This window comes from Cyprinodon tularosa, unplaced genomic scaffold (genome assembly GCF_016077235.1).
Source record: "Cyprinodon tularosa strain WSP-4 unplaced genomic scaffold, ASM1607723v1 ctg587, whole genome shotgun sequence".
Lineage (NCBI taxonomy): Eukaryota > Metazoa > Chordata > Actinopteri > Cyprinodontiformes > Cyprinodontidae > Cyprinodon > Cyprinodon tularosa.
In genome coordinates this window covers 32,537-52,367 of record NW_024039326.1, presented here as the reverse complement: position 1 = coordinate 52,367, position 19,831 = coordinate 32,537, and the positions used below count along the sequence as shown (strand labels likewise).

The 19,831-nt window shown below is 40.8% G+C and overlaps 1 protein-coding gene across 1 annotated transcript in view; it reads left to right on the top strand.

The window, feature by feature from the left end:
* The window catches only part of cables2b (Cdk5 and Abl enzyme substrate 2b), a 65,640-nt gene that overhangs the window by 21,341 nt on the left and 24,468 nt on the right, over window positions 1–19,831 (top strand). The window contains exon 2 of the mRNA XM_038306609.1: window positions 8,589–8,684. Coding sequence (XP_038162537.1) covers window positions 8,589–8,684 — 96 coding nt within the window. The remainder of the gene's footprint in view (window positions 1–8,588; window positions 8,685–19,831) is intronic.

Here is a 19,831-nt window from a genome sequence, read left to right as displayed (position 1 = left end):
CACAGTGACTCTAACTTCTTCATGTGAACCACAGTCAGCGTGGTGTTGAGCATCGGGGGGGTTATCACCCTGGATTTTTCCATTCCCACAGAGGGGGAAGTTTCCACTCCATCCCACAGACATGATTCCGGCTGGTTCTCATGGAAGTGCGGCGTTGGTCCGACTGTTGTCGTAATGATTCTGGAAATCCACGGCTCTAACCCTTGGAGCGATTCAGCACTACCAGCAGAGGGCTGGTATCTGGGATCGCAGATGTTTCCGATGACTGAGACGATGATGGTGTAACGTTTAATGCTATTAAACGTTACACCATATTATTAAACTAAGTGCAGCTCACACTCCCACAGGACGACTTGATTATAGCAGTTATGTGTCTCCATCCTAATTGCTGTTTTTGAGAGCTATCCGCTGTCGTCCCCCCGGATTTTAAAACATGACTCAGCAGTTTTGTGACAGTGTTTGATGTTTATTTTGGACCAGAATAAAGTCTGATTACTGGGTAATCGGTCAGAAACATTTAAGCTGAAACAAACTCACATAAATGATGATGATGATCATCATCGATTGAGAGCAGGAGCCACAGATCAGCTCCTCACGTTCTCACACGACCGAAACATCCAAAAACGTCTCTGCGTTTCTTTTCCCATGAAATAGGAATTCTGGGAAGAATCAATCACAGGAAGGCTGTTATGATGCTAAAGTTAGAAAGTCCTGAAATATTTTTTTTCCTTTGAAAAATGCTGAAAATATACAATTAGACAAAGATATTTTTTTATTTATACCCTGAAGAGGTACTTGGTCTACATTCCTGCCTTCTGATCTCCGTCCAAACTTATTTTTCATGTTTATTTTTTTTTTACTGTAGTGGGGATTATTATATTTTAGTCTGTTTTTGTGATGGATTAAATGCCCTCCATAAATTTAATGGGGCAGAAGATGGTTTTGCCGAGCAACAGCCATAAACTGACTGTAAACACTGCAGCTCTATGGTCACATTTAAGACTCTAAACTAGGAGGAAATAAACCAGCAGACCTGACAGATAAGCCTTGTCTATAAAAATCATAACCAATCATGATAAATGTGAGGCTGAAGGTGCCGCATGGCTCAGTGGGTAAAACAGGAAGTCCTCGATCATTAGCAATTAAAGATTTCATGGTTTCACATTTTATTTGTTTTAAATTTCTCTTTTTCAGATTGACTTTTGCAAATCTGAAAATCTAGTTTTTCAAATGACATTTTATGGATCTATATTTTACGGAAGAGGATTAGGGCCAGTGAAAAAAAAAAAAAGTTCACTGATTTTTAAATTTTATTTCAGTTAAGTATGGGAAAAAAGTCAGAATTCTGACTTTTTTTCTCAGGATTCTGACTTTTTTCTCAGAATTCTGACTTTTTTCTCAGAATTCTGACTTTTTTCTCAGAATTCTGACTTTAATCTCAGAATTCTGACTTTCTTCTCAGAATTCTGACTTTCTTCTCAGAATTCTGACTTTTTTCTCAGAATTCTGACTTTTTTCTCAGAATTCTGACTTTAATCTCAGAATTCTGACTTTCTTCTCAGAATTCTGACTTTTTTCTCAGAATTCGGACTTTTTTCTCAGAATTCGGACTTTAATCTCAGAATTCTGACTTTTTTCTCAGAATTCTGACTTTCTTCTCAGAATTCTGACTTTCTTCTCAGAATTCTGACTTTTTTCTCAGAATTCTGACTTTTTTCTCAGAATTCTGACTTTAATCTCAGAATTCTGACTTTAATCTCAGAATTCTGACTTTTTTCTCAGAATTCTGACTTTTTTCTCAGAATTCTGACTTTAATCTCAGAATTCTGACTTTCTTCTCAGAATTCTGACTTTCTTCTCAGAATTCTGACTTTTTTCTCAGAATTCTGACTTTTTTCTCAGAATTCTGACTTTAATCTCAGAATTCTGACTTTCTTCTCAGAATTCTGACTTTTTTCTCAGAATTCTGACTTTTTTCTCAGAATTCGGACTTTAATCTCAGAATTCTGACTTTTTTCTCAGAATTCTGACAATAAAAAAAGTCAGAATTCTGAGAAAAAAGTCAGAATTCTGACTTTTTTCCCAGAATTCTGACTTTTTTCTCAGAATTCTGACTGAATTCTGACAATAAAAAAGTCAAAAAGTCTTCTCAGAATTCTGACTTTTTTCTCAGAATTCTGACTTTTTTCTCAGAATTCTGACAATAAAAAAGTCAAAAAGTCTTCTCAGAATTCTGACTTTTTTCTCAGAATTCTGACTTTTTTCTCAGAATTCTGACAATAAAAAAAGTCAAAATTCTGAGAAAAAAGTCAAAATTCTGAGAAAAAAGTCAGAACTCTGACTTTTTTCCCAGAATTCTGACTGATTATTGAAATAATCGTCCACCAAAAAAATTTGTGGCCCTAATCCTCTTCCGTAATATTTTTTCTCTTCTAGAGTTGGGAATGTTTTTATTGGTCAAGTATGGAGTCAGGAAGGGGTCAAAATGTTTGGTAACTTCTAAATCTTAGTTGAAATCTTAGTTGAGAAAATAAAAGTTAAACTGAAAAAGTAGAATAATGATTTTCAATGTCAATTTTTTTACCTTATAATGTGAGAAACTAAAAAAGCAAACATAGAACAATAAGAATAGAATCTAAAGTCAGATCAGCATTTTAATTACACTTTTTCCGTCGTTATTTCTTTTCTTTATTGCTGTGTTAGATTTTATATTTTCAGATTCAAATCTCCTTCTCTCAGTTTTTTTTTTTTTTTTTAAGTTTCAAATTTCTTTTTCAGTTTCAGGATATATATATATTTTTTTTTACACCTTCAAATCAGTTTTTTTCAGGTTTAGACCTCACTGACGGGAGTGGGCGGGGAAACGTGATTGACAGCTTGCAGCAGGGCTGGAGAGATGTCCCTTTCCATGTTGCATTCATGGACTGTGGGAACTCAAACTACTTGGTTTACACATTCTCTGCAGCATCCTGTGAAAAATATAACATTAAAGACTTTAACATTGGAACTGTCGATAATCATCATTCCAGAATGCATTCATATACAGTGAACCCTCGCTATAACACGGTTCACTTTTCACGGTCTCGCTGCTTCACGGATTTGCATCATGCATTGTTAAACTTTATTGTCAAACATATTAATGGTGCCGTGTCGGTTTATAAGGATCTTTAGGCCCAGAAGAAAAAAGACCAACAACAACTACCGATAACTATGTTCTTCTCTCCAAAACACACACCTGCACCGCAGGCTTTAGGAGAAAAAAAACGCCACAGAACAATCAGGATGCAGCGGCTCCCTCAAACAGCAGTAAAATACTGTACTGAACATGTCAGTCACTATTTGTTATACTGTACTTTGTATTTTCATAATAATTTTTCATTTTCTCCCGTTCCAATCCGTCACGGCGGGGCAGTGCTGATCCCCGCAATATTAACTCTTCATTTCATATTGATGATTAAAATGATTACTTATTTATTTATAACTATATTATTTTACAGTACAGTACAGTAGTTATTTGTAAAAAAAAAACAACCAAAAAACAGACAACAACAACGTTTATACTGTAGTTTTATTTGTTTAACAAATGCTTGGGCCTGTAAAAAGTTTTTGTTCCTTGATTTCAATGTTGTATGGAGTATTTATAAACTACATTGTCACAGTCATAAATAATGTCATGACGATTAAAACCTTTAAAAGATGTTAAAAATGGAAGTACGCTCGGTGCAAATTTTAAACTAATCTGAGTTTAAACTGAAAAAGAAACGTTTGTTAATTAGTCAAATAAAACATGATTATAGATGGAGAAAGCAGCAGTGAATGCCTTTCACTTGATCTTAAGGAATTGCTGCTGTACGCATTAATAATTCAGCATGCGCATATCTGCTGATTGCTATACAAGAGGAAAGCACAAATACTGGCTTAAAATATCCATCAGGTTGGTACACAGATGATGCTCTGACAATAAGAAACTAGATTTTATTATTAATCGTTTAGCTACCAGATGATCTGACCTTTAATATTATCATCCTCTGTAGAAAAATTACGATGGGCAACCTGTGACCCAGAGACATGACTTATTTAAAGCAGTTCTGCACTATTTTAGTGAGATGGAGTCTGAACACACTTTGAAAACGTCTCTGTGAGGTGGAACGGGCAGCAGAGGGTAAAACATCAGTGTTAAAGCCTTAAATCCAGTGTGTCTGATGAGAAACATCTTAGTTCCCAGATGTTCCTGCTAAATAACACACACACAAAGAAAACTGGCATTAGTGCGTCAGGCAGTGAGCAGCAGTGATAACAGTGATTTAAAGCCCATGTGCTGCGGAATCAGCAGGTCAGTCCCAGAAAAACAGCAACAGATGCTGTGTGTGTGTGTGGGTGTGTGCGTGTGTGTGTGTATATTTACTGTCATGTAATGACAGTGGCATTTAAAATGCTTTATTTAAAAAAAAAAGTTTATAAAGACAATTTCCTCAGATATAGTAGATATAACTGGTTGCGCGTGTTTGCTGGGAACTGTTTCCGAAAAAAAAAAAATAGCGAATGAGAAATACAAATTTCACATAACTGATTTGCTGTTTGGTTTATGCCCAGAAACCAGGTCGTCTGCGTGTATGTTGCAGTTAACACAGATATGCCCCGCCCCCTTCCGCAGACACTCTGGTGCACCTTTCCAAAATTTTAGGTGACTGCAGACCGTGCCGCAGACAGGAGGACTCTGATTGGTCAATTCTACATCCGCTCTACACTATGTGTATTTCCTCTTCGGTACCTAATGGCAGAAACTCTGGCTGTAGCCACCACACCAGGCACACCTCGGACACTATTCCAGGCACCGTGCAGGACGCTAGTTTGTAGCTCTGTGTGACGGTCTGTTGGTTTGCACCCAAAGCCAAAACACGCAGCGCCACGGCCAGTCTTTGGGGAACACTCACGGGTGAACTGTGTCGTCCGACATTGGATGAAGGGTTGTAGACGGCGAACAAGCTCATCAAACCGGCACACAGACGCCAACAATCCTAGCTAGTTCCTGATTGTCCCTCTTGTATTGTGGTGTGGAATAACATAGAGCAGACCGCGCTTCGATATTGGGCATAAATCTAAAATATCTGCAGCATACCTGCGACAAGCTAACTGCGACACACTGCTGCGGGGGTATGCACAGCACTCTAAAGGGGCGGCATCTGTAGCAGAGCATGTGAGCAGAGCGGAGCGTAGAGCGAGCGGTGGAGAGTTCTATCTTTCTGTGTGGTGACAACTCCACTTCAAGAGTTTTACCACTCCCTATAGGGCTGAAGTGAGAAATGTAATGTCTTATGCTGCGTTCACACCGGACGCAGCAGGCGCGACAGAAGCAGCGAGTTTACATGCAAAGTCAATGGTTGACGCGTGTCAAGGCGCACCAAAAGGTCCCGCGGCACGTTTTGAGCAGCAGGCGCAGCGCGTCTGAGCAGCTGAAGCAGCGCGTCGGGCGCATTTAAGCATCTGACGCGCCGCAAACGCGCTGCTGCTCGAGATGGAAAAATTGAATTTTTACTGCTCGACGCACCGCATCAACCAATCAGAGAAGCTGATCTGGGAGCTGGCAGGGAGAGAGACACAGCGCTGATGATACAGAGCGCTGTGATCACTCCTCTGAAACAGTTTACTGACGCATTAATTAACTTAAAATTAAAAAATCTGCCGGCAGAATATGTTCGCTTTTATTATCCTGCTGCCTGCAGTTTAGATTATTTAGATGAAAAACACCTACCAGCCGCTGCGGTGAACCGCGAGGAGGCAACCCGGCCAGAGGCTGCTGATGAAGGGATTCCTACTGTCGGCGCACCGCTGGTATGTGGGGGTCTGAGCGGCTCCCACAGAAAAAATATTGAAGGCAGGATGATAATCTGGATGAACTGACGGCACTGATTACGTTTTCAGGTGTATTTTCTCACTTAAAAACATAATAAAACTACTTTATTCCCACTGATCACAGCAAATATAGCTGCAAGGCAAAGAAAGGATAGAGTAGCTCTGCCCAACGCGCGTCAGACCCACTTTTGCACCACGCAGCCAGAGCAGCAAAGCTGCTTCAGCCGCGCGTCAGAACTAACTGGTACAAGCAGCAAAAATTAAGCAGCAGACGCGATTTTGCTGCGTCCGGTGTGAACGTAGCATTACTCTTCTTTAGGGCCCTGTCACACCATGCCGATTTAGACACGTATGCCTGACGTCCCAAAAGATGTCTTTGATCGCTGTATTAACCTAGCTGTTTTTTACCACCCGCAAAAAAAATAATAAAAACAAAGAAAGATGGTTGCATTTTGTTAAATTATGATTATACTGCAAATGCTATGAATTGCCCAGCCCTTGTTTCTGCTGCCATCAACCTTCAGTATATTTCTTAATTTTATATATATATTGTTAAATAAAGAAAAGAATTTAAAATCCTCCTTCTCACATATAAAGCCTTAAATGGCCAAGCTCCATCTGATATCAGGCTCCTCTCCTGTGGAACCAACTACCAGTTTTAGTCCGTGAGGCAGACACCCTGTCTACTTTTAAGGCTAGGCTTAAAACTTTCCTTTTGGATAAAGCTTCTAGTTAGAGTGGCTCAGGTTATCCTGAGCTACACTATATTGCCAAAAGTATTTGCTCACCTGCCTTGACTCACATATGAGCTTAAGTGACATCCCGTTCCTAATCCATAGGGTTCAATATGACGTCGGTCCACCCTTTGCAGCTAGAACAGCTTCAACTCTTCTGGGAAGGCTGTCCACAAGGTTTAGGAGTGTGTTTATGGGAATTTTTGACCATTCTTCCAGAAGCGCATTTGTGAGGTCGCACACTGATGTTGGACGAGAAGGCCTGGCTCTCAGTCTCCGCTCTAATTCATCCCAAAGGTGTTCTATCGGGTTGAGGTCAGGACTCTGTGCAGGCCAGTCAAGTTCATCCACACCAGACTCTGTCATCCATGTCTTTATGGACCTTGCTTTGTGCACTGGTGCACAGTCATGTTGGAAGAGGAAGGGGCCAGCTCCAAACTGTTCCCACAAAGTTGGGAGCATGGAATTGTCCAAAATGTCTTGGTATGCTGAAGCATTCAGAGTTCCTTTCACTGGAACTAAGGGGCCAAGCCCAGCTCCTGAAAGACAACCCCACACCATAATCCCCCCTCCACCAAACTTTACACTTGGCACAATGCAGTCAGACAAGTACCGTTCTCCTGGCAACCGCCAAACCCAGACCCGTCCATCAGATTGCCAGATGGAGAAGCGCGATTCGTCACTCCAGAGAACGCGTCTCCACTGCTCTAGAGTCCAGTGGCGGCGTGCTTTACACCACCGCATCCGACGCTTTGCATTGCACTTGGTGATGTATGGCTTGGATGCAGCTGCTCGACCATGGAAACCCATTCCATGAAGCTCTCTGCGCACTGTTCTTGAGCTAATCTGAAGGCCACATGAAGTTTGGAGGTCTGTAGTGATTGACTCTGCAGAAAGTTGGCGACCTCTTCGCACTATGCGCGTCAGCATCCGCTGACCCCGCTCCGTCAGTTTACGTGGCCTACCACTTCGTGGCTGAGTTGCTGTCGTTCCCAAACACTTCCATTTTCTTATAATACAGCTGACAGTTGACTGTGGAATATTTAGGAGCGAGGAAATTTCACGACTGGATTTGTTGCACAGGTGGCATCCTATCACAGTTCCACGCTGGAATTCACTGAGCTCCTGAGAGCGACCCATTCTTTCACAAATGTTTGTAAAAACAGTCTGCATGCCTAGGTGCTTGAATTTATACACCTGTGGCCATGGAAGTGATTGGAACACCTGATTCCAATAATTTGGATGGGTGAGCAAATACTTTTGGCAATATAGTGTATCTCTATAGTTCTGCTGCTATAGGCTTAGACTGCTGGAGGACATAGGGACCCCTTTTTCATCATTCTGCTTCATCTATCTCTATTCTCCCACTCTGCAGAATCTGTGCTGATGTCAAAGAGCCGATATTCTCATAAAAATAATTGCAACTGCCTAAATATTAGCCCAGCGGCTCATTACGCTAATCAGCTGATAACCATGGTAGTAGCAGGGCTTTAACTTCCAGGTTTCAGACATTATCCTTCCTCACTAACTATGGAAGATTGGTCCAGATATAAAAAACCTATGAAGGTGACTTCATCGTAAATAGACCATATAAAATGGTTCAATGATTGTTTCCATCAGTGCGTTCTGGGATAAAGCCCGTCCGTCCAAAAACTGCAGCCGGGTGTCACCAGGCGTCTTGTGGGTGAGAAAAACTGATGCTGATGACAGTGTTATGTAAGAGCTGTGATGTCATGGAGCTGAGCTCCTTGGCCTGCTTTCATGGTGAGGTCTGTCGTTTTAAATCCACGAGGTCAACACAGCAACACGGCCTGACCTTCAGCACAAACAGACATACTGAAGCGTCCTAAACATCAGAGTCTAATGCTCTCTAATGTACTCGGATATCACCTCCCATCCTCTGATAAAACAGACTTCTAACGCTGGTAGATCTCAGCTTTTGTTGCATTCTTAATAAAATCAGTTTGTTAAATTTGTGCGTCTGTTCTCTTCCCTCTGCAGAACCCGTAACCTCTCCGGCGGCTCTCCGAGGCCTCGACAGACCAAGAAGATCCACTTCATTAAAAACATCAAACCGTACGACACCAGAGGCAGCAGGTGGGACACAGAAACAGACATGTCCTGTTCTGCAGCATCGGCGTATAGATTTCTGGAAGCTCTCGTCTCAAAAACAAGTCGGGTCCTGTTTTTCCTCTACATTAGAGCTGCTTCACTTTTCTTTAAGTGAGCTCAGTGTCTGCCTGCGTGTTTCTACTTTAAGTATAGAGCTAATGGGTTTAAATTTAGCACACATTGTTCCACTGCTGCAGCCAAGTGGACATCCAGGTGTTACAGCATGCTGAGCCTTCCTGTTCGCAGCGTATGAAGTTACTGAAGAACAACAGTAACAGGCAGGAAGGTCAGGACAGCTGGCCCCGCTCTCTGTGCAGCTTAAAGCTGCAGCAAACACCAACAGGAAGATTTTCATCCACTTTCTAAGCATGTACCAGCCTTACGCTCAGGACTAATCTCTCACTCTGACTCTAAAGATAAAAATGTTTAAACTGCAGAAATCCAAATCTGCTCCTTGACCTCTGGTGCTTTTTTTTAAACCCTGCTGAGTTCCACATTCCCAGCAGTAAGTCACAGCTGTTTGGTTTTAGTGGACGGAGGAATCTTCAGTCAGACTCTGAAAGTTCTGCATTCATCAACTGATTAATTAAGATTTTATATGTATTTGATCAGAAGATCCTAACAGATTATAGTCACCTTATATAAAAAATAAGGTTATAAACACTGGGTGTACGTCCTGATGATGTTAAGCAGGGCATACACTGTATGATTTTTTTCAGTTGTTGGACGCAGATACAGCTTAAACTGTACAACGAAACCGCAGGGATGTTTGTTCTCACACTGTGCGACCCGACGCTCTGATGCAATCTACCTGCTCACAATGTACGTCTAAAAACCAGGTGGGTCTCAGCTCCGCAGTGAGATGGCGCTACTGGGACTCGTCTATCCAGAAGCCAAACGAGTAGAAGAGGAACATGAAGCTCACTAGAGTGAAACGCGCTGCCTTGGCAATTTGTGCAAGTTTGTGCTGAAAGCCCTTAAAAGAAAAGAAGACGACGTATTTGGACAAAGACATGGCGGAGCAAACGTGGCTACTAGGGGTGTAACTAATAATCGTTTTGTATCGATGCATCGATCCAACAGCCGACGATCCGATGCATCGATACGTCAGCAAGAGAATCGATTCATGTTTTTTTTTCCTCCGGTCTATTTTTATCCATTTGCTCCTGGATGTAATTCTCCTCCCGTGCTGCGGTGGCGCTAAACCTATTTTGCCCTCCTACCTCGCTTCCTGGTTATACACAAACAGCAGTGTGTTGCAGTGAGCTTGATACAGACATTTTTGATTTATGCTCAATATTGCAGCGTGGTCTGCGTTACACGCTGTGGGTCTAGATACGGCCGAGGCGGCGAGGAAGTGGGGGCGAGTTTAGTCCGACGGCGGAGGGATTTTGCACCCCCGCCATGCTTCTGTGTTTTCATCTGATAGAAAGAAGAAGAAGAAGAATCCTTGTTTGCCCACTGAGCGATTTGCCCACGACCACCTTAAGACGGCCGACTGAATTTCAAACATGTTTGATTTTCTCCCGACCTTATGATTCCTGATCAGGAGGCGGTCATTAGAGGCTGATCGCCCCTAGTTACCGCCTGTACATTACATCACGCACCATCAGGCTGAAGGTCGACCTGATCGAAAAATTCTCGGAATCGTTGTGGAGTCTTTATTTACTTTGAGTTGGAAAAATAGATTTAACAGGTTTCAGTTGAGAAAGTCGACCTCCAAGCATCCCTTGTTCATCAGTTCATCAGGATTATGATCCCATTAAAATATGCAGTTCTTGTTTGGAGCGGCAGACCTCCAGCATACCACCAGGAGGCAGCGCTGGAAATCCCAGCTGAAAACTCTCTGCTACGTCCAGGCTGTGCGGGATTTCCCGCTGCCGTTCGTAGCGGCTGGAAATAATACAAAGAGTCCGGAAAAGTCTGGTTATATTCAGAATTCAAATTCTGAAACTGCTTTAAATATGAAATGATTCCATCCTGTTCAATAAATGATTAGTCTTTTTAATTTAGAGTAATTTTCATGTGAATGTGCTTTACTGGAGGCATCCATGTTTGTCAAAGAACACTACTGCCACCTACTGGTTAGTGACGTCACGGTGCGGTATCGGCTGTTGATCAAGTCCCAGTGCTGTATCTGGTGTTTGTCACAACGCGCTATTATCCAAGTCATCTTGAAAACATTCTTCTTCCAAATGTTGGCTACATATTACTTTTCCTTTAAATTGACTAAATGCGTTGAAAATGGACCGGCTACATGGACCCAGGAGCTGCTAGGCCTTTCTATGCCGCGAGTAAACGATGTTAGAAATGGATCTAAATCATCTGCTTTGAACCAGATTAGTTTTTTTTTTTTTATTATCCTACTAGAGTCTCATATCAGCCCACATAGTGCCAATAAATACAGATGGAAATTCATAAAAGAATTAAATATGAAGAGAAATTTAAAGATTTTTGTCAAAACTAAAAATCTAATCAGGAAAACCTGAAGGAACGGATTATAAAACATGCTGCAAAGTTTGGGTTTGATTTGAATAACAGTGCTGAGCTAAACTCTGCTTGTGCCAAAGAGCCTTCATCCATCTAAACACTTTGTAATCAACACCAGTAAAAGGTCAACATTTAAAACAGTTTTCTATTTATCAGTCAGATTAAATGTCTGGCGAATATCTAAGAGCCAAAGTAATCCAAACAGGATCAATCTCCCACAAACGATGGGATCTAATGAAATCAGAGCCTAATGTGGTTCAGAAAACAACCCTGAGGTGCAGATCGTTTCTCCAACTTTCACGGTTGATTTTACATGTTTTAGGAAGTTTTCCAGGTTCATCAACACATGATTCCCTCTAAAGAGCATCAGAGTTAAAGATAAACGAGATTAAGGCTGTTTTGATTCCTCAGTTGATGAAAGAAGAGAAATATTTCAGGCTAGATTTTTCTGCATACTATGGGGCTGCTTAATACCTACTGGGTATCATTTCACCCACAGTATTGCTGAGCATGTTTAGCCCTTTTTAAGAGCAGTTTACCAATCGCCTCTGATTCACATAAAATAAAAAATCCCTTTATTTTCCCACAATGGGGGAATTTTGATGTTTACAGCAACAAAAAGATTATAGAAAAAATGGTCACACAAATATGGACCTTAGAAATATGTGTAGTGAAGAATTAAAAGATAAACAACAAAATACTTTAAAAGTGTTTTAACTAGGGATGGAACGGTTTATGAAAACCGTCCGAACCGTTCGGTTCGACTGTCTCGGTTCGGTTCGCGTGTGTTGCGTTCGGTTCATGCGCTGCTCCTTTTTCTCATAGAGGAAGCGTTTACACTCCAGAGCAGAAGGTGGCGGTACTGCGACCAAAGCCAACCACCAGTAGTAAACAAGAAGAAGAAGAAGCGAAGCAGCGTAGCCGGGTGTAGCAGAAAAAAATCAGTTGTTGTGGAGAATTGTGTGGGTATGGCGAGTGGGAAAGAACAGGAGTTGGAAGACGCGCCAGCAGCATTTTATAGGTCTGCTGTATGGGACCACTTTGCATTTAGAGTGACCTACGATGACGGCGGAAAGAAAGTTGTGGATCAAAGTGCAACAGTGTGCAAGCATTGTTCAACACGTTTTGTTTATGCTAACAGCAACACGACCAACATGTCAGGCTAACAATCAACATATACCGAACCGAAAACCGTGAACGCGAAACCGCGAACAGAACCGAACCGTTCCACCCCTAGTTTTCACAATATAAAACTGTGCACCTGGAGAATAAATAACCAATATCCAGCTATGGACATTTTTACAGTATTGGATATTTGAAAATAGCAGCAACATCATAGATGTGCAAAATGACAGCAGCAGGTTATTTAACTGACTGAGGTAGAAACTGTGCAAAAATCAGCATGAATGGAACATCTTATCGAGGTCGTTGGGAACAGTGGTGGTTCTAGAGTCTTCCAGCTGCTGGGAGGAAGGATCTGTGATAACGCTCCCTGGTGCATTTAAGGTGCAGCAGTCTGTCACTGAAGCAGCTGTCCAGTTCAGCACCAGCTTCATGCACGGGTTGGGAGACATTATCCAACAGAGATGATCATTTAGTTAGGATCATTTTGTTTCCCACCTCCTGCACTGAGTCCAGAGGGCATCCAATCAGAGAGCTGGCCTTCCTGATCAGCTGATCCAGCTGCTTTCTCTTAGCTACAGATAAGCCACTGCTCCAACAGGCAGCTCAATAGAAGATGGCTTTAGGAGTTCCCCCTGCACTCCTAAAGACCTCAGTGTCCTCAGCAGGAAGAGTCTGCTGAGGAGACTACTTTTATCAACTTAGAAACAGTGCGTTAGATCTGCACTGATGCACCATTAAACTTACTGGTGAAGATTCTCAGTCATCCAGGTTATAGTCATTCCGAAAAGTAAAAGAAAATCAATCCACTGGACTTTGTTTCAAAGTTTGAAGACGTTTCTCTTCCATCCAGGAAGATTTTTCAATTCAAAATGTCAGGAATAGCGTTGAGTTCCAGGTTTTATCCAGTAAGCCAACAAGGCTTTGTTTTTGTTTAGAAAACATGCAAAATGAAACAGACGAACGGGTCCCCTATTCAAAGGGGTGGACCCGTTCGTCCGTTTTAATTTGCATGTTTTCTAAGAAAAAACAAGGCTTTGTTTTTGGTCCAATTTATAAAGCAGAGGTCACCAATTAAAAATATGCATTCTCCGAATAAAGAAAATCATCAACCAGCAAAGGCCTGGACACATTTTCAATTATAATCTGTTCCTTTAAACAGAATTTAACACTGAAATAAAATGCAGGTGTTTATACATCCATGTTATACATTGACTTTTTAAATACAAAATTCAAGAAATCAAATGTTTTTTCCATTTTAAAATCTAAATTGTTTTTGAAGTAGAGAACTACAATCATTCAGTTTGGTATATAGACAATTTCCCGATTTTAGTTTTTAATTGTCTTTTATTATTATTTTATTCATCAAACACCTAAACAGACCGTTTTTTTATTTTATTATTTTTTTCTCTTTCCTGTCTTAATGTTGGCAGTGGGCTTTAGGCTGCCCTGCAAGGCTTTAAACCTGAGTTTAACCAGAGACTAAGCCATTCTCAAGCACATATCAAGGTGCTCATTTTGAGCCTGGATCCAGATTTATTGTTGATTCTGTTCATGGTGGAGAATCCTGCTTCACAGCAGCAGGTTGAGCCAAACATCCTCTAAATGTGCAGGGTCATCTTTGAGCACGCCATTTCACTTTTCTTTCACCAGTTCACCGCAGTTCTTCCAGCAGTCCACACTTTCTCTGCTCTCTTTTTCTCATGGTCTTCTCCTTCTTTCCCATCGCCCGGCTTGCCACAGGTTTGCCTGCTGTGTCTAAAAGTAGCAGCAGCAGCAGCAACCCAGACTGACAGCTCATTGGCTCATTTGGATCACGTGCAGCCTGGAGCCGGACGCTCCCCAGGGCTTTACCGTATTAACAGGAGAAGAGGCGCAAGTTAAGATAGACACTGTCATCAGACAACATGCAGTAATTCTGGTCAACTAATCCATGAGTTCTGCTATAAAGCCTTGAACTCAACACTATTTCTGACATTTGGAATTGAAAAATCTTCCTGGATGGGAAGAGAAACGTCTTCAAACTTGGAAACAAAGTCCAGTGGATTGTTTTTTTTTACTTTTTTGGAATCACCAGAGACTTAGGTGGAATAAAACAGTTAAAAGTTTTCCTCTCCTCCTCAGATACACCAGCTCAGCTGATCCGTGTCAGCAGGACCTGTTTTTACAACAGTCACCTTTTGTATAGCCCCCCCACCCAGGGGGGGCTATACATTCAAAATAGACGTATATCAAAAACCAATCGAATGTATACTATGGTATCAAATCAGCATATTTATATGAATGCCAACAACAAAAAACATTAAAAAAAAACACTTTAGAAAAGGATTTACCATCGAACTTCTGGCCGGTGAAAAAACCGGTAATATGTAGCCAACATTTGGAAGAAGAATGTTTTCAAGATGACTTGGATAATAGCGCGTTGTGACAAACACCAGATACAGCACTGGGGCTTGATCAACAGCCGATACCGCACCGTGACGTCACTAACCAGTGGGTGGCAGTAGTGTTCTTTGACAAACATGGATGCCTCCAGTAAAGCACATTCAGGGGTTGACGTTAAGGATTTTTACTTTCACATTTCATTTGCCCAGAAACAATTTTTACCTGCCCAGTATAATGTTTGATAAATATAGTTCCTAATATTCATTTTTGTATAGATATCAATGAAACATGTTTGTTTTTTAAATGTTTTTTGTAATTCAGTATTTTTTAAGTTTCCAGGTTCCTGGTGTGTATCTGCATGCGTCAGATAATGAACTCAAGCCTACATTACCGTGTTAACATGCTTTTCAATCCTTCCTGCACATTCTTTTCAAACTAAACTTTGCTTTAAACTGTTGTGTGCTTGGAAAAATATAAATTGTAATGTTAAAAATCTAAAAAAAACTTGACAGGTTAAAAACTTAAGATAAATCACAAGACAGAAGTCAATGTCATAAATCAATAACTTTTATTTTAGAGTCACGGTATGTTTATACAAGATAATACTATTAATATAATGTGACTTTTCTAGAGAATCATTATACAGAGTTATTTTATTCAGGGTTTCCACAGTCTGACATCATTTCAGAATTCCCTGACTTTTAACTGAATCAGGATTAGTTTTCCCTGACAAAATAAATGCAGCAACAAGACAATAATAATAACATAACAGGTCTCCAATCTAACATGTTTAGCTCTATAACATTTAAACGCACCTCTCCAATGTCTAAGAGAAAAAAATTTTATGAACATTTTTTAATGTATGACCTGCATCACTGTACAGAAGACTGCCATATGATAGCGCTTTCTAGCTTGTTTGTCATTTTGGTAACTACATCAAAATTACCGCTAGGTGGACAAAAATCACGCTATCTGGCGGAAATCACCGGCTTTTTCAAATCACACGGGAATGTGTACAAAACAACAAAAATGGCGCCGGCAACGCTTGTGGGTCATTTTCATCCAATGTCGGTGATCTTAAAGTAATTTTGAGTGATACATTTTTTTTTTTTTGGCGATCATTGCACTTGCCCGGCGGGCAAATGCAATGAAATTTGTGCTCTCCCGACAATAAAAACTACTTACCCCGGGCGATCGGGCGATGGTTAACATCGAGCCCTGACATTGAAATGAAAAGTACTCTTAATTAAAAACACTTATCATTTATTGAACAGTATGGAATAACTTCATATTTAAAGGACTTTTAGAAGTTTGAGTTCTGAATCTGAGCAGGCTTTTCCTTTACGGTCCAGTTATCTAATAATTTCCTGATCCTCAATGAAGATAATATAGATTTAGCGGTTGATCTACGTTCCTATCCTAACCAATACTCATGAGGATCCAGGATGCAGGCTGAGAAATGAGCTTTCTCCTCAGAGTGGCTGGGCTCTCCGTTACAGATGAGGTGAGGAGCTCAGTCATCTGGAAAGGTTCGGTATTGAGCCGTTTCTCCTCCACATGGAAAGGAGTCAGTGGTCTCTGGACTCCCTCTGAGTGTTTAAGGAACGTTCCACCATGAAAAGGCCCAGGGACAAACCCAGGACACCATGGAGGGACCATGTCTGTGGGGCTGGCCTGGGAAAGCCTCAGGAATGCCCCTGGGAGTCTCTGCAGGGACGGCTGCCCCCGCGACCCGGTCCCTGATAAGCAGAAGACGTTGAGTGCATCGCATCCCATGCTCCTTGATCTCAGGATGTTCTTAAAGTTCCTAAGGATACAAGGAAATCTCCAAGGAAACATGTTTTTTTCCGTTCTTAGCCACCCTCTCTTTATGGGAAAATTCTCTGAGTTGAGGTTTTTAACCCTTTATAGGGCACTCAGTGGTATTCTTTGAAAATCAAAATTTCAAGCAAGAAATGTTACTGGAATCCAGGACAAGACCTTATTACCTTAGTAACATTCAAAAAATATGGATATTTTGATGGCAAATTTTAATGCCATCTTACACGAATATATATAAAGAAAAATAACAAAAATGCTCCTATAAGAAATTCATAAAAAACACTCAGAGAGAGAAAGAACAACTTAACCTCAGAGGCATTAATGCTGATACTAGCACTTAAATTTTTTTAGTTTTTAAACCTAAATATAATTATTAACTAGGTTTATTCACTTAAAAACCTTTTAATTAGCTTTCTACCTATTTTTCGTAACTTAACTCTTTTTTTCAATTTAATTTACAGAAGGCAATATATCATTCAAGTGCTAATTTATTTGGTCAAATGTCAAAATGTACGCTCATGTAGCAGTATCTTTGCTGAATGGCTGGATATAGATCTTGTGCATCTAGATCTCACTGAGGGACGGGGGGAATCCTTTAGTAAGGAGTATGCGAACGATCAAAAACGCTAACTTACCCTAATAAGGGTTAAAGCTAAGCTAAACATCAACATCTTCACCTTCACCAGCTTATGCAGCATAACTCAATGCCAAAATACATTGTTTTTTATCTGTTTTTATATTGTATCGATTAATTAGTTTCTTATCAGTTGTTATGTTGTTTTAAAGTCGTAGGGAAGCGGCCGTTCCAACCGTTGCATTCCCGAATTCTCCCGAGTGGTGCACGACTTTACACGAGTGAATAAAGTGAATGTGATTGGACATTTATCAAGGGGGCAGGATTGTGGTGTTGCAGAAAGTTCGCAAGCAAGTTTGGTTGTGGCCGGTTTGTGGGAAGCATCTTGCTAACCAGTTAGCAACTTAGTGCTAGTAGGTTCCCAATGGGAAATTCCATTGGGACCAAGTAGCACTAAATTGGTGACTTAGAAACGACGCTGTCAAAGAACGCTATGGACAGAGGAAACATGGAGGAGAGTTTAGTGTCGGAGGTCGTGGATGAGTCTCCTCCGTCATCCATTTTTTATTTAGATGAGGAAAGCGGGGACGAAGATGTTGTGGAAGAGGACGCCAGGGCGGCAGAAGCTTGGTTTGGTGTAGAAGGCTTCCAGCCGTACATGTTTAAAGCCCTTGCCTCGCAACGCTGCCAGTTCTGTTAGCTCTACGCCTGCCGAAGACACAGACGTCTATCCCCGTGAACACTGGGACGCAACTCAATGGGAAAGGAAAGGATTCTGATTTCAACCGTTGCGTATATTAGCTGCAACATATGAATCAAGATGCTATGACTGAAAAAATTTGATTGACAGATGACTGTTGATATATGATTGGCCGAATTTAGGTGTTCAGGCTGACGTAGAACTAACTGGCCTGCAGAAGATAACAGAATATTAAAACAGATTTTATGACAGGATTTTTTTTTTACATTTAACTTTAATCTCCCAGAATAGTTCAGAAAAGCACTTTAAATTAATTTGAAGGTGTTATTTTAACCATTTACTGCCGTGTCTATAGATCTCCAGTTCAGATCTCACTGTGACCATTTGGTTTGTTCAGTAGACGATTATGGAGCCTCAGATTGTTATGAAACTGGATGATCATGGATCTCTAGCTGAGCTCTGTTTCCAGCGGCGGCCTTGTGATGACTCTGCTGTTTCCTCTCCGCTCCCTGGTGACTTCCTGTGCTCCACTTTCCCACTGATCACCAGGATCGGTGTCAGAGGCCCACCATGAGAAGAAAAAGAAATCTGTTTCAAAACAAAAGCCATCCTGACCTCTTTTATTTTGGTTATTGTTAAGCCTCTCATCCATAAAGCCAATATTATTGCTGCCCTCATAAAGCCATCCAAGGTTTCTTTAAATCTCTCATTTGTGCATATTGTTAAATCCAGTTTATGTAACCGCTTTAGCAGATTGGCTGCTGTTTCTGCCAGCTTTCTGATTAACTTCAGAGTTTTAGATTAGCATCTGCTTCGTTTTATCACTTTTAAACTGGCTGGTTGTAATTTGGCGCCCGTCCTCAGCCTTGTTTGCATCGCTGCTGCGTTCCAACACTGGCCTCCGTTTCAGGGAAAACACAAGGTCAGGCATTAAGAAGTTAGACAGAGGACTGTTATTAAAAACGGTTTAGCATGTGTGTGTTTTCACACACTTGTCTTAATTGTGAGCCTCAGTGATGCAGCGTAAACATGAGAGCCATGGTCCTCGGGGGGTTTGACCCCTGGAGGAGCTGCTTTGGAAACACGCACTCATGCAGTCAGGCTCCAGATGAAACATTAGGAAGTCAAATGGAAAGAAATAAGAAAAGCATATTCCTAAAAAAATGAACATAAAAAAAAAAAAAAAAAACCTTTTAGCACATTTTTGAAGGTTATAAATACAAGTTTAAATCCCCCTGGCCAGTAAGTGGCGCTCTTGCACACTTGCAAGCCTGTTGTCTGATACTGCCGGGTCAACACTGTGCGATTTATTCAGTCGTCGCACGCAGCTACAGTTCACACTTTAAGACGAAACCACCAGGTTTAAAAGTTCACAGATCATGATGTATCTTCTCACACTGTGCGACTCGACGCTCTGATGCGATCTACCTGCTCACTCTGTAGATCTAAAAACCACGTGGGACTGTTCTTTGACAAACATGGATGCCTCCAGTAAAGCACATGTAAATTAAAATTATCATTCATTAAAAACACTTATCATTTATTGTAAGTATATAATTATTTCATATTTAAAGAACTTTCGGAAGTTTTTATTCTGAATGTGAGTGGATTTTATAACATAACAGATACTTGAGCTCAATCGGATTCCTCTGATGGTTCGCAGCAGATTTCATAAGACTTATTGGATTTTCAAAGCCAAAAATGGCACGTATTTTAATGTCGTAAAACTGTACCACACATTTTATTTAGGGATGCACGATATTGGGATTTTGCCCGATATCCGATATGCTGATATTTTAAAACTCATGTAGCCGATAACCGATATCGATACCGATGTTAAAGCTGGACAAAATCAGTGGTGTCAAAAGTACACACATTTGTAACTTAAGTAGAAGTATAGATACTGCAGTTTAAAAACACTCTGGTAAAAGTTGAAGTATCAACTTGACCTCTTTACTCGAGTAAAAGTGAAAAAGTATGTGCTCCAAAAACTACCTGAAGTATAAAAGTATAAAGTAACCTTTAAAAAATCTGCCAGAT